At 39.4% G+C, this 13,603-nt stretch overlaps 1 protein-coding gene across 5 annotated transcripts in view; it reads left to right on the forward strand.

The window, feature by feature from the left end:
* Positions 1 to 13,009, forward strand: part of LOC117304084 (neuropeptide FF receptor 2-like) — a 49,061-nt gene extending 36,052 nt beyond the window's left edge. For all 5 annotated transcript variants that reach the window (XM_033788581.1, XM_033788582.1, XM_033788584.1 and 2 more), the window contains 5 exons: positions 6,824 to 6,940; positions 7,580 to 7,893; positions 9,436 to 9,531; positions 9,795 to 9,956; positions 11,981 to 13,009. In XM_033788581.1, the coding sequence (XP_033644472.1) occupies positions 6,824 to 6,940; positions 7,580 to 7,893; positions 9,436 to 9,531; positions 9,795 to 9,956; positions 11,981 to 12,052 (761 nt within the window). In that variant the 3' untranslated portion in view covers positions 12,053 to 13,009. The remainder of the gene's footprint in view (positions 1 to 6,823; positions 6,941 to 7,579; positions 7,894 to 9,435; positions 9,532 to 9,794; positions 9,957 to 11,980) is intronic.
* The last annotated feature ends 594 nt before the right edge of the window (positions 13,010 to 13,603 follow it).

Raw genomic sequence — 13,603 nt, forward strand, 5'->3', positions numbered from 1 at the left:
GATATTATTGTTGTTTGCACCAAAAAGTCTGCCGAGATAGCCGCCCAGTTTACTGCAGCAGAGATCACAGTGTCAGACACACAAACAAAAAAACAAGCACTTCCCTTTGTGCATTGAAGTATAACTTGAATAACAACATCATTATATCAATTTGATTCGAATTACCCGTTTCTACCTAAAGTCATTATGGCACAAACATCAAACACTGAAAGACAGTTTTTTGAATGGACGGGCAGAAAGCAGGTCGTCAGACTACGGAACACATTTCTGCCATAGGCGAGTTTTATCAGAGGGGCTGTATTTTTCTATAAAATCCCTGCCGTTTCAGCCGCTGATCGGGTTTAATTTAATAACATCGGCAATCCCCTTGAAGGTCTTTTCAGGACGACCATGACGTAGAGAACTACTCAAGACGAGGCAGAAAAACACCACCCCTGAAACCCCCCAGAACAAAACGAGAAAGAAAAAAACGAGAACAAAATCGAAAAGGGCGATATGAGATTCAAGAATATTATATGAATGCCACCTTTTTTAAACCAAATGCCAAAGGCAGTAACTTTGTTGCCATTGAAATATACACTGTAACTTGGCCTAGGGGACGAGTGCGGATCATGGGGAAGGGGGGGGGGGGGCGAGGGGGTGGTTTTCAGGATGAAGATATCTTGAATGGGCACGGTGTAGCCCTCTAGCATATATCGTATCGTATCTGGGACACTGCGCGGAAGCTGGACGTACATACATTATAAAGTAGAGATAATGTTGAAGGGGAGCCTAACCAGTGCTTCAAGCCTCATTTTGGGTTGCGTGGAAGAATAACTGAATGCATAGTTTGGATCAAGTGAGGATACTCTAGTCGGTTGGAATACACAAAGAGTGAGGCTGGTTTTTGACAATTACATCAAGTCTATTCCACCTGTAAGAAACCATTTTATAATCTTTGACTTTTGGCTCATTTGTTTTTAAAATCCCACCTTTAAAGGTAACACATAACTGTACAGGGCAGTTTAATGATAACAGTATCGAGTTTTGTTTAGGAAACATCACCACATCCTATTGAGACTTAACTTTCTGCAAGGAATTCGGTGAACATTACACGCCGTTCCCTCCATGGCAGTTCCGCCGTTAAATAAAGTTGAACAGTCTTAGGTTTCTCCCGCGTATTTGCCGTCTGGCCGGCTGTGTTGATACGAACCGTTTTGATAAACTCACACTCGGCTTATATCCGATGGCTGGGAAAATATATTCCACCAAACTCAATCATGCTTAAAGGCAGTGGACACTTGGTTATTACCCCAAATAATTGTCAGCATAAAACCTTACTTGGTAACGAGGTTGATAGGATAAAACATTGTGAGAAACGGCCCCCTCTGAAGTAACGTATTTTTCGAGAAAGAAGTAATTTTCCACGAATTTGGTTTCGAAACCTCATATTTAGAATTTGACGTCTCGAAATCAAGCATCTGAAAGCACACAACATCGTGTGACAAGGGTGTTTTTTCTTTCATTATTATATCCCGAAACTTCGACGACCGATTGAGCTCAAATGTTCACAAGTTTTTTTTTGTTTTGCATATGTTGAGATACACCATGTGAGTCACTGACAATTACCAATAGTGTCCAGTGTCTTTATAGGCAGGGTATACTTGTGGTGATAGTCAAAGACCAGGGCCCAATTCTATTGAGCGGGCTAATTTCATAGAGTAGCTAAGCCCACACAAAATATGCTCACCACAATAAAGTTACCAGCCAAAAAAACATGTCACATGTACAAATCGTGACTGTTACCTGCTCATTTCTGCTGAGTAGAAAATTGTTATGCTGTTTTCTGAAAGCAAGTCTTGACTGATAGATATGGAACAACATCCGATGAAACATTGTCCGTGATTGATAGTTTCAATTTAGCTGAAGCGGTTTTAGTAACATGAATTATTGATCAATTGTGTTGACCAAAGGCATTTTTTAGAGTTCAGCGGAAGGTGTGAATGAGCGTGACATTAAAGTTCCATAGTCCGATTTTTGCCCAAAGAAACTGATGTTGTTTTCTTCAACGAGTTGAGCAGATGATGCTGCATGTTTCAAAACGAAAACAAAAACACGAAAGCTTTCTAATATGCCACACACTAAGAACTCAAAAATATTACCGGGTCAGACTTGATTCGGAAACGGGTCCCGTGGGCCTGAATATCTGGGTCAGATCAGTATTATTATTAGGATCCGGCTTCGGTGTCAAATTTACCAGAAATGGGTCAGATTGACACAACATACGGGTGAGAAAAAAAAATACCGTTGTTTGACCAGTTTACCATTACTCAAAATAATTTTTAGCATAAAAACTTACTTTGCAATGGATAGCTGTCAGTAGTATAAAACAATGTGAGAAAAGACGTCAGGCCTGAAGCCTGTCATATAGGTATGAACCTGAAGGCACTAGAAACATACTTCTCAAATATTTCTGATCAGGGCAGGGCATTCAATTTGGACTCAATTTGGAAAACCCTTAAATTCGTGTGAACTCAATTTTGACAACCCTGTTTTATGGCAGCAAATGTGTACACCATTTCCAAGATAATTTCTAGGTAGAATTTACTGAACTGAAAAACAAATGAACCATTAGTATATAAAACAACACCATCGTTCATTAATTTGGTTAAACAGAGATTGCACAATGTCATTTCCCCCACCAGTGAATCGTATATATATATATATAGGAAATTTGAGTCTCGTGTTTAAGGTCATGTAGGTTTATGCCAACATGTCACTAATGATTTTGAACAAACCCTGAAAATACATCACATGGTCAACGCATTGGTTCAAAAACCTCAAATGCACCAGTGCCCAATCTCAAGGCTCTGCTTACTGCCGAATTCTGCGCTTACGAACACCATTCTCGCTTACTGTTGTACATGTACAAGCGCTGAACTTAGCTAAGAATGCCTAACAAGGGACCTTCATGCTCCGAAATACCAACAGGTCATGGGCACCGAAATACCACAATGCACAAAAAGGAATCCAGAAGCACCATCAAGGTTCCAAGATACACCAAAATTACCAAAGTGTCCTCGCTACGTGAAGTAAACGCACAGGCAAAAGTTCCCTCTGCTAACCCGTGAAATACGTAAGCGCGGACTCCGTTTCCGTAAGCGTCGATTCTTTGGTTACGGTAAGCAGATCCATGAAACTGGGTCCCGATCTACTACTCTACACTCATCACCAACTGCACGTTACATTGGAACTGACAGCACATGTCAGGTATATTTGGATCCGGTGTTCGTTTCAACACAAAGTGAGCTCGCCGGCTGGTGCTTCTGAATGATACGTTTGATACCGTATGACAACATTGTCATCGGCCAATGCATCTTCGTTACCCCCTTGGTTTCAGACAAAAACGACAGATGAGATAAAATAATTTAAAGGGAACATTTACCTTTGGTCTTTGGAACAGTTCGATTCCACTGCTATTACCAATTTAAATTACCTCGTTGTAACCATGTTTTCGCTACTATGTGCTCGTATAATCCATATTTAAATGCATTGAAACACGCACGGGAAGTTTGGGACCGGCAAAAATCCTCGTATTAACCGGAACATCGTTATATGCGAGCTCGTAATCACGAAAGTAACTGTATACAACAAAAAATAACCTGTGTGCAAATTTCATTTCAAAAAGTGTTCGCGTTTTTGAGACATTGCCGAAAATATGGAGCGGGATGTCTACACAGGAAGAATAATCTGTAATTGGTTTTCACAATCTGAGAAACGTTTCTGAGATAATATTTCTCAGGTTCAAATTTTTGGGGATAAAACCTGATATCTTTTTCCATAACCCCATTACTTCGACGTGGAATGACTCTCAACATGCTTTTTTTTAGCAAAGCTGCTCTATATATTTATGACCAAGTCAATCTTTAATGCCATTGATTTTGAGCAATTACGAAATGTATCATTCCCTTTGACGGTGAAGGCAGTATACTTATTGAGTTTGATCGGAGATGTTTTTTAATCCCTCTCCCCTGTGGAAGGGAACTGTCTCACAAAATTGTATACATAATCTAACAGCTGCAGTGCGTCTTATCTTGTAAGTTTTTCAAGGTCATTAATTGTGGAGTAATTACCAAAAGGTATTCCCTCCTTTCAAATATCAAGGATACCAAAAGTACCCATAATGCCCCCAGGAATTGTTTTCTTCTAACATACCACCATGTCTGAGAAATGATTCCATAATCGTGCGGTTTAGATTTCGAATTGCCTTAAACTTCTCACAAGGGACGTTGATTAGGATATCGCTAGTCAAGTTAGAATAATATTATTTTCCATTTGAAATCGCTAGAGGAACCACGTGGTATGCAGTCTCTCGAATGTTGCGAAGCATTTTGTTTCTATGGCGATGTAGTCATGTTATGCTATCTCTATTAAAGGCAGTGGACACTATTGGTAATTGTCAAAGACTAGCCTTCACAGTTGGTGTATCTCAACATATGCATAAAATAACAAACCTGTGAAAATTTGAGCTCAATCGGTCATCGAACTTGCGAGATAATAATGAAAGAAAAAAACACCCTTGTCACACGAAGTTGTGTGCATTTAGATGGTGGATTTCGAGACTTCAAGTTCTAAATCTGAGGTCTCGAAATCAAATTCGTGGAAAATTACTTCTTTCTCGAATACTATGGCACTTCAGAGGGAGCCCTTTCTCACAATGTTTTATACCATCAACCTCTCCCCATTACTCGTCACCAAGAAAGGTTTTATGCTAATAATTATTTTGAGTAAATACCAATAGTGTCCACAGCCTTTAAAGGCACTGGACACTATTGGCAATTACTCAAAATAACTGTTAGCGTACAAACTTTGGTAGAGCAATGGAGAGCTGTTGATAGTATAACACATTGCGAGAAACGGCTCTCTCTGAAGCAACATAGTTTGTAAGAAATTGGTAATTTCTCACTCAAAATGATAAAAGACTTCAGCTGAAGCATTTTATTTTGCATCTGAAAACAAGAACAGTTGTGCAACAAGGGTGTTTATTTGTTATTGTGTGCATGTTGAGAAAGTGAGACAACTGGTATTTGATAATTACCAAACGTGTCCATGGACCAATGCCTTTAAAACATGGAAACAGTTGTGTTCCGGGAGGAGGGGGGGTTACTAAATACAAATTGTATTTATCGTAATTAATGCTTTTCTGTTTGCTTTACTCTGTGCCTACGTGTTTTTGTATAATATTTATTATATTCTTTTAGTTTTTGAACCCGTTTGCCAGTGGAAATCGAATTTCTATTTGCTTTTTTAAATGTGGACGAAAAATGAAATCGAACCGAATCTGATCTATTCAACAGCACGGATACTAAGCCTATACATAGTAACCGAAGCTCTAAACCAAGGAACAAAAGCACATTATTTTCAGAACATTTTTAAACCCTCGTAAATATTTGCCATGTGTCTACTCAGCCTCACGAAGAAGGGTGGTTACCCGGAGACAATACAGCGGGTAAGATAGACAGGGATGCCATGGGGTCTCTGGTGCGATTCTTACGGTCGGTGTGGCCGGCCTGGATTGGGTGTCGTATCGCATAGCACGGGGCAAGGGAACTGACATTAATTGAAAGCTCAACATGAAAGGAAACTGTGCCGTACGTTTCATGTTGCACAATACCCTCTCTCTATCTCCAAGTGATAGACAACTTCTGATATTAAGACCATACTTTGAGCTTTTTCTTTTGTAAAGTCATGGGATGTACTGAGGCATAAAGGACAATTCGGCAAGTACAACAGAAAATTTTAAAATACTTGAATACAATTAAATACAATACAATCCCGTCAACCATCAACAATCACAGGCCCACAATAATTCAGAGATATCATTCAAATGGTATTGATCTAGCGTTGGTTTGCACAAAATAACGCGTAAACCAAACTGATTTTGTATTCATACGTTTTGCAAAATAAATATCGAGTCCTTACATGCATGTTTTGTTTTACAGGAACGGATGCTTTAGAACCAAAATTGAAGTACGTGTTAAAGTCTTAACAAAAGAAAGGTTAACAATGCCTCAATACAAAGAAACTAATATTGACAAGGTTAAACAAGTACTTTTCAGTAATCCGGTCAGAGCCAGAGCCAAAAACACAGTAAATCAAAGACATTACTCAAACTTGAATATAAACCTACCTGCAGACTGGAGTACTATGTACTCGAGTACTAACATTCTTACTCGAGTACCAATACTCGTACTCAAGTATACTAATTATACGTACTCGGGTACTAAATAGTAATACTCACATTCGAGTACTAAATCTCGTACTCGAGCACCAATAATCGCACTCGAGTAATACTCAAAGTTGATCCTGAGTACCAATACTCGTGTTCGAGTAGTACTAAATGTGCGTAACTCGAGTAACAATTATAGTATTCAAAACTCAGATAGTCAACGATATATAGAGATAGCCACCGTTAGTCTGGTAAACGAAAGAAGGAATTCGATATCTCTCATAATGCTCTATCAAAACCAACAGGTTTCTAACCAAACAAAAGTTTTTATTGCCATTAATTTTAAGAGTGATTACCAAACGTATATCATCCCTTTAAGTGCAGTGATAAAGCTTCTTGATAGAGCGATATATATATAAATATTGGCTATTATTGTATTGTATTGATCGTGCTATAACACTGACAGGTGATTGTACTCAACTATAAGTCAATACAGTGAACTAACCAATCTGGCCGATTTGAACAAAGGATAACGGACAAAATCCACGTGGAATTTCAAATGAATTGTGAGCAGATGTTACATCATTAATTTGTTCCCGCTCTTTTTTCCTGTAGGCGTTTCGGTGCACGTCAGTATCCTGACGTTGACGGTCGTCGCTGGGGACCGGTACTTCGCCATCTTGCATCCGCTGAAATCTCGCGTGATTAAGAGGAACGCGGGACTTGTCATTGGTGAGAGAATTCAAGTGTTTGCCTCTCGGTTCGGACAAACGGACTTGAGGTTTAATTTAGTGAACGTCTATAATGCATATATTTTTATGGTGCAACTAATTTTACCTATGAAGTGTTCTGTTATTTTAATAAGAAGAAAAACCCCAATGATAGACCATGGAGGAAGGAATGGGTGACACCTGTTCCTTTGACTAAATTGAAAGCCTTGAGAACAGTAATTTTACTGACTCTTGGAGATAACGTGCTGGCCACACCGCAAACCCAACAGTACCACAGTATATGACCTTTATCACTGTGCAGCCATCTTTAATTTCTCCCATTGTTACCAAGCCGAGGCTGGAAGAACAAACTAGTCTGGTTCCTAATTGCAAGATGATTATTAGCATGCATTATTGGTATTCGATACGAGGAACATGACCAAGATGGAGGTAGCACGATAAAGGGATATTATGCCACCACGGGTCGATTATACAAAGAGTTTAGTCCTAGGAGATATAAAAAATAAAACGCATGGCTAGTCCTATAAGTTAGGACGAGAAACTCGTTCTAACTCGAGAGAAGACGAGTGCTAACTCTTTGTGAAATCCACCTCAAAATGGCTTATAGAATTGACTTGACTTGAATTGTCATACTTCCCAGCTATTCTATGGACAATAGCTTTCCTGATCAACATCCCTCTCCTGCTCAACATGAGGTACGTTGACTTCACGTGGAGCGATGGGAGCGAGACCAGTTGGTGCTACGAGTTCTGGGTGACGGACGACGGTACCGAAAACAAGACAGTTCGCGCCATGTACACTACGCTGATGTGCATTCTGGTCTACATTCTTCCCCTACTGCTCATGTCTGTGACGTATATCCGGATTGGCTGCACACTGAAATCGCGCAGTACGCATGGGCCAGGGGTCACTGTTGGCTCGACCATGTCAACCCAGGAGCGATCGAAACGAAAGGTAGGAGGTTTTTAAATTAATATATATACTAATTATCTTGATTTATATTCACAAACAATATCCAGCTCTTTTTTTCTTCTTCTTAAAAAAAAATACTATTTAGCTACATAACAAAATGTAATTGTTTGAATTATGATGATATAAATTCCTTTTGGTAAAAACCATGCAACTCTTTTCTGACTGCTGAGCTATATACAAACATTTACTGTTTCGAGTGGTACGGTTAGAACTAGCCTACAACTTCCGACCAATCATATTTTTTCCTAAGGTTCATTCGTTATATAACACGTCCGGAACATGGTGTGTAGGGATATATGAATGAGTAAAATATTGTGCACTTTTAAACTAAAAATCCCGCATAAGTTTTTTGATAAATCATCTAATAAAAAATTGATGAAGAACCCTTACAAATCAATGTACATCTACAGTACAAATCGATACATCATAAATTGTCAAAAAAGTACAAAGACCGGCAGAGGGAAACCTCATTCCAGCGTACATAATGGTTTATAAATAGGGAACCTCTCTCTAAGGATGTGAGCCCTATTAATAAACTATTAAGGATGTGAGCCCTATTAATAAACTATAAACATGTACACTTAAATGTTACAGAAATTAAAGGTACTGTACACGTTTTGGTAATTGTCAAAGACCAGTGTTCTCACTTGGTGTATCCCATCAAAAGCATAAAATAGTAAGCCTGTGAAAATTTGGGCTCAATTGGTCATCGAAGTTGCGAGAAAATGATGAAAGAAAAAACGCCCTTGTTGAACGAACTTGTGTGCTTTCAGATAGGAATAAAAGACTTCTAGCTTAAGCTAGAAGTCTTTTAATATTATAGTGATAAAATGACCTCTCTTTCTCAAAAACTACGTTACTTCAGAGGGAGTCGTTTCCCACAATGTTTTATACTATCAACAGCTCTCCAATGCTCGTTAACAAGTCAGTTTTTAAGTTAATTTGTTTTGAGTAATTAACAAACGTGTAGGCCTGCCTTCCCTTTAAGGTTACAAAAGTTAAACTGTCGGAACATTAAATGCAGTTACTATCCAGATCCAGAAGGTCGGCTATTGTAGACTAATGAAGACTTTTTTTTCATATGACTGTGGATAAGGTTTCATCTCTATTTCACCGTAAAAAAAAAGGAATGTGAAAAAAACTTCCGGCGTGCACTAATTCCAACCTGAAACCCCATCTGTACTCGACGTCAATCAAGCAGTTCATATTAACCAGACTATTGTTAAAATATGGATCTTTATTATTACCAATTCCAGAAAATGTGCACTTTTAGGTTTTGACTGTTTGAGCCCCAGTTTCTGTTCACACGATGTTTACCCACGCGAGTATCAAATGACTTTTTCCCCCACAACGAAATATTTGTTCGAAAACTTAAAACAGAAACATTAGCAGCCAACTTCTTTAAGATTAACGTGCAGAATTGATCGGCGAGTTGAACATTTATGAGCCCTTGCCTGCCTGGGTTAATGTTCTTTAAAGACCGTTTGACAAGGTCTAAACTTCTTGTTTTTGTTTCTTTGACAGGTTATTAAAATGCTGATGGTGGTTGTGAGTATATTCGCGCTGTGTTGGCTGCCGCTCCACGTGGTGAATCTCATCGTTGATTGGGTACCTGACGTTGTAAGTTCAAACCACGTGGTGTATTCTGAACCAATCATATAGGTCGATAGGATCCCTTTATCAAAAGTGATACTGTCACCTTGACCCTATTCTGTGTCATTTAGTCACATATTCCACGGTCATGCTGACCCACAACAATTGAGTCAGGCCCAAACGGACCCGGTTATAGAACAATATTCGGACCCGGAGTAAGTCACTTTGATCACGTTTAAGAATGAAGAATATAAATTGATTTAGTTATTGCGCTATTTTTTTCTTAACAGAAATCACAAGATGTTCCGAAAGAGGTGTGGTTTCTTTGCATGTGGATGGGGTACGCCAACAGCGCTCTGAACCCGTTTGTTTACTGCGGCTTCAACGAGAACTTTAGGCGGGGGTTCCGGGACGCTTTCACGGGGAGGTGGTGTGCGAACAGAAAGAGACTGGTAAGGCTTGCTTTGACTAGACTCTAGAAAACAAACCGGGTCAGAATTGACCCGGATCACGAGTCCTATAGGGGGATTGACCCACTTCTGTGGGACAGACCAACTTATGTGGGTCAGGGTGACCAGCAAAGTATTAAAACAAAAGTAGATTTTTACTCGGACTCTGCGTCAGTTTGACCCATTTCTGGGTCAGTTTGAAAAAGATTCAGGATCATTGATGTGTCAGGTCCCACGGGGACGGACCCGCGTCAATTTCTGACCCGGAGTCATTAGATTGTATAGTACAAAGTACACAGGGCATGTTGCTGTTAAGGGTTTCACGGCGTGCGTTAACAAAATGTTTTTACCCCAAAGTGAAAACTACACTTAATTATATTGATGACTGATAACAGCAAACGGGTTGAACCGTCGAGATAACCTTTTCCTCAGTCATCATTCTTAACATCAAAAGGAGTTAAGTAACCAAAAGACGATCAAATATTGATCAAGTTCTACGTACAGGATGCATGCATGAGCTTCATATCCCACCTCTTAAAATTAAATTCACAAAAAGATTGGATTACTGTTTCTAAGTTTTCAGTCCCCATTGACCAACTTTAATGAACTATGAACACTTTTGTATATAATTATTTCTAGTCCAAAAGAAGGAATCTTCAATGGATAGCATCCGCAAAGGTGGGTTGGCGTGTCCCCGAACTACTAAACTAACACAATGGTGTCCCTTGTGTCAGGCTTTTACTAACACTGTCCAGATTTCACAGTTGCTCAAGCACATGAATAACCAAGCAAAAGCACTTGCTTATGGCCAAGCAAGAGTACTTGCTAAACAGAAAATGTATCATCCATAACACTACGCCAAGTGATTAGTAAAAACTTATTACGAAAAGCTCGATACTAAAGAATTTCAAAGTCAGACAGCAAAACTACATCCTTTTCAGTGATTGAGTGTGTGTACATTGACTATTGAATCGTTGAACTTTAACTGCCTGAGGCAGTCAGCAGCACGACTGACTTGTTCTTGATCCAATTAAAAGATTAGGGTCCGTTTGGAAAAGAATTTCATTTAGATTACAGGTGTGAGTTGGTGAAGACGAAAAGGATGTATTATTCCGTCCTCTTCCTATGATTGAGGTTCCCGTAATGACATGATTACCGGATCATTTTTCTTCAGCGGAAATAATGTTCTGCTTAAAGGGCCGTGTGTTGTGGTCTTCTCCCACGTGTGTTTCTTCAAAGATATAATCAATCTTAACAAAGCCTCCATCTACATCTACAAACACTACATGTTCTTCCAAGAGTTTCATACCCATAATACCATCCTCTGGTTCTTTGGTTTGCGTGTGACTGTCTTGGCTTGTCTTAGGATAAACCATATCACACTCATCCATACGGATATTTAAAGGGTGAGTCGCGCATAAGACAAACACCGTTCAGCAGGTTTTCAAATACTGATACCGTATGGATTGCTGATCACTGGAGGGCCCATGCTCTTGGTTGGGTCCCCCAAAGAGACTTGCCGTCAAAAAGTCGAGTTCTGCCGTTCTGTGTACATAATCACAAACACCCGCTTTGACAAGCTTTAACCTATAACCTCAACTTTAACAACTAACAATCTGATTCTCTTTTCGGTGAAACTTTCACATGACTTTCCTGGGCTAGGGTCTCTGAAAACTTAAGTTGCCATTACTAACTCAAAACAGAAAGAGAAAGGCCCCAAATTACTTGCAACAAAGGCGGTTGTTGCATAATTGTCTTTCCTCTTCATTGGATTTATTATACAACCTATTAATCATTGATAAGGTCTTTCAAAACTTCACAAATAATGTCAACCCAATTGACCTTGACTTCCGGTTCAAACCGGAAGTTAAGTTTAATATTGGAAAAACTATACTCCTGAAAAATCTATGGATTGATAGGGTAAGAAGTCGTTCTCAAATCATTTGATGACATCACTCACGCTCGTTTTAAATAAAATTAGCAAAAAATGTTTTCTAATTCTGTTTTTCTTTCTTCTTCCTCCTCAGGTCAAACCGAATAAATCCATCTGCTCCTCACACACGGACGGAACAGTCGTGGAGTGCACGAGCATGCTTTGATGACGTGTGACGAACTGAGCTCTTAATAACGCAAGCTGATACGCCGCAGAATGTTTGGGAAGACATTTTTTTGGCGCGCTTCTAAAAAGCAGCTTAATCAATGAAAAAACAAACCGGGCGGCTGTTTTTTTACCCTACGCAAGAACAGCCCAAGGGCTTTCCTTTCAAGCATTACGTATAATGGAATGGTATGGGTTTTTCGTAATAAACTGATTAAGTATCTTTATATCCCATTCAAAAATCCACATCCTTAACAATTATGTTACCTGTTCTTTTAAATGCGAATCATTTGCGGGAACAAGCCTTTTTTTAACTGGAAGCGATTCAAGGTCATTGTTCTTTGAAAGCAAAAATGTATAGAGGTTGAATTCTAAAAGAAGCAGATTCGATGTAAGCCACGTCCACTAGTTTGTGGTTTGAAAAACGTAAAGAAGTTTAACCACAAGAAGCGAATGCTAAGAGAAGCAGATTCGAGTCATCAATTATTGAGTATTGACTCTATTGATTCGATGTAAGCCACGCCCACTTCGGATTGCGATCATTATACTAAAAAGAGCATGTAATAGCTGGTTCAAAGAAAATATTCTAAAAGTATTTCAGACTGAAATATTTCTCAGAATAACTGCTAGAGTAAGACAGTACGCTTTTCGGGTAATTAACAATTACTATTAAGTATTAGGCGATTATGCACCAGGCGTAGATTGGGTCTATATACATGACCAATAAAACATGAAAGGAAATAAGGGTTGTACAGTCCAGCCAGACACTAAAGTACGGCTGGGGAGACCTTCAAAAATGTTTTGAAGCTCAATTTGTTTTTTCGAGGAGTCTTTTATTAGAATAAATTCTCTGTGCGCTTTCCCAGTGATGGTTTTGTGTACATGTACTGATAATCCGGTTTTCAGTCACGCCATTAGTCTTGGTGCAAGACGTTTCTCGTTTCCTTTTCACGCACACCGCGGCCAATTCACCGACAGCGCGCGCACCGACTCGCCTGACTTATAGTCCACTCAGCGGGGCGGTGAGTTTCACTTATAGTGAGTTTCACTTATAGTCCACTCACCGCCCCGCTGAGTGGACTATAAGTCAGGCGAGTCGGTGCGCGCGCTGTCGGTGAATTGGCCGCGGTGTGCGTGAAAAGGAAACGAGAAACGTCTTGCACCAAGACTATCACGCCATATGCAGTACCTGATATGGCAGCTTACTTCACACTCTTAAAGGCAGTGGACACTATTGGTAATTACTCAAAATAATTATCAGCATAAAACCTCACTTGGTAACGAGTAATGGGCAGAGGTTGATAGTATAAAACATTGTGAGAAACAGCTCCCTCTGAAGTGACATAGTTTTCAAGAAAGAAGTAATTTTCCACAAATTTGATTTCGAGACCTCAAGTTTAGAATTTGAGGTCTCGAAATCAAGCATCTAAAAGCACACAACTTCGTGTGACAAGGGTGTTTTTTCATTCATAGTTATCTCGCAACGCCGACGACCAATCGAGCTCAAATTTTCACAGGTTTGTTATTTTATGCATTATGTTGATATACACCA

Source organism: Asterias rubens, chromosome 20 (assembly GCF_902459465.1).
Source record: "Asterias rubens chromosome 20, eAstRub1.3, whole genome shotgun sequence".
Taxonomy (NCBI): Eukaryota; Metazoa; Echinodermata; class Asteroidea; order Forcipulatida; family Asteriidae; genus Asterias; species Asterias rubens.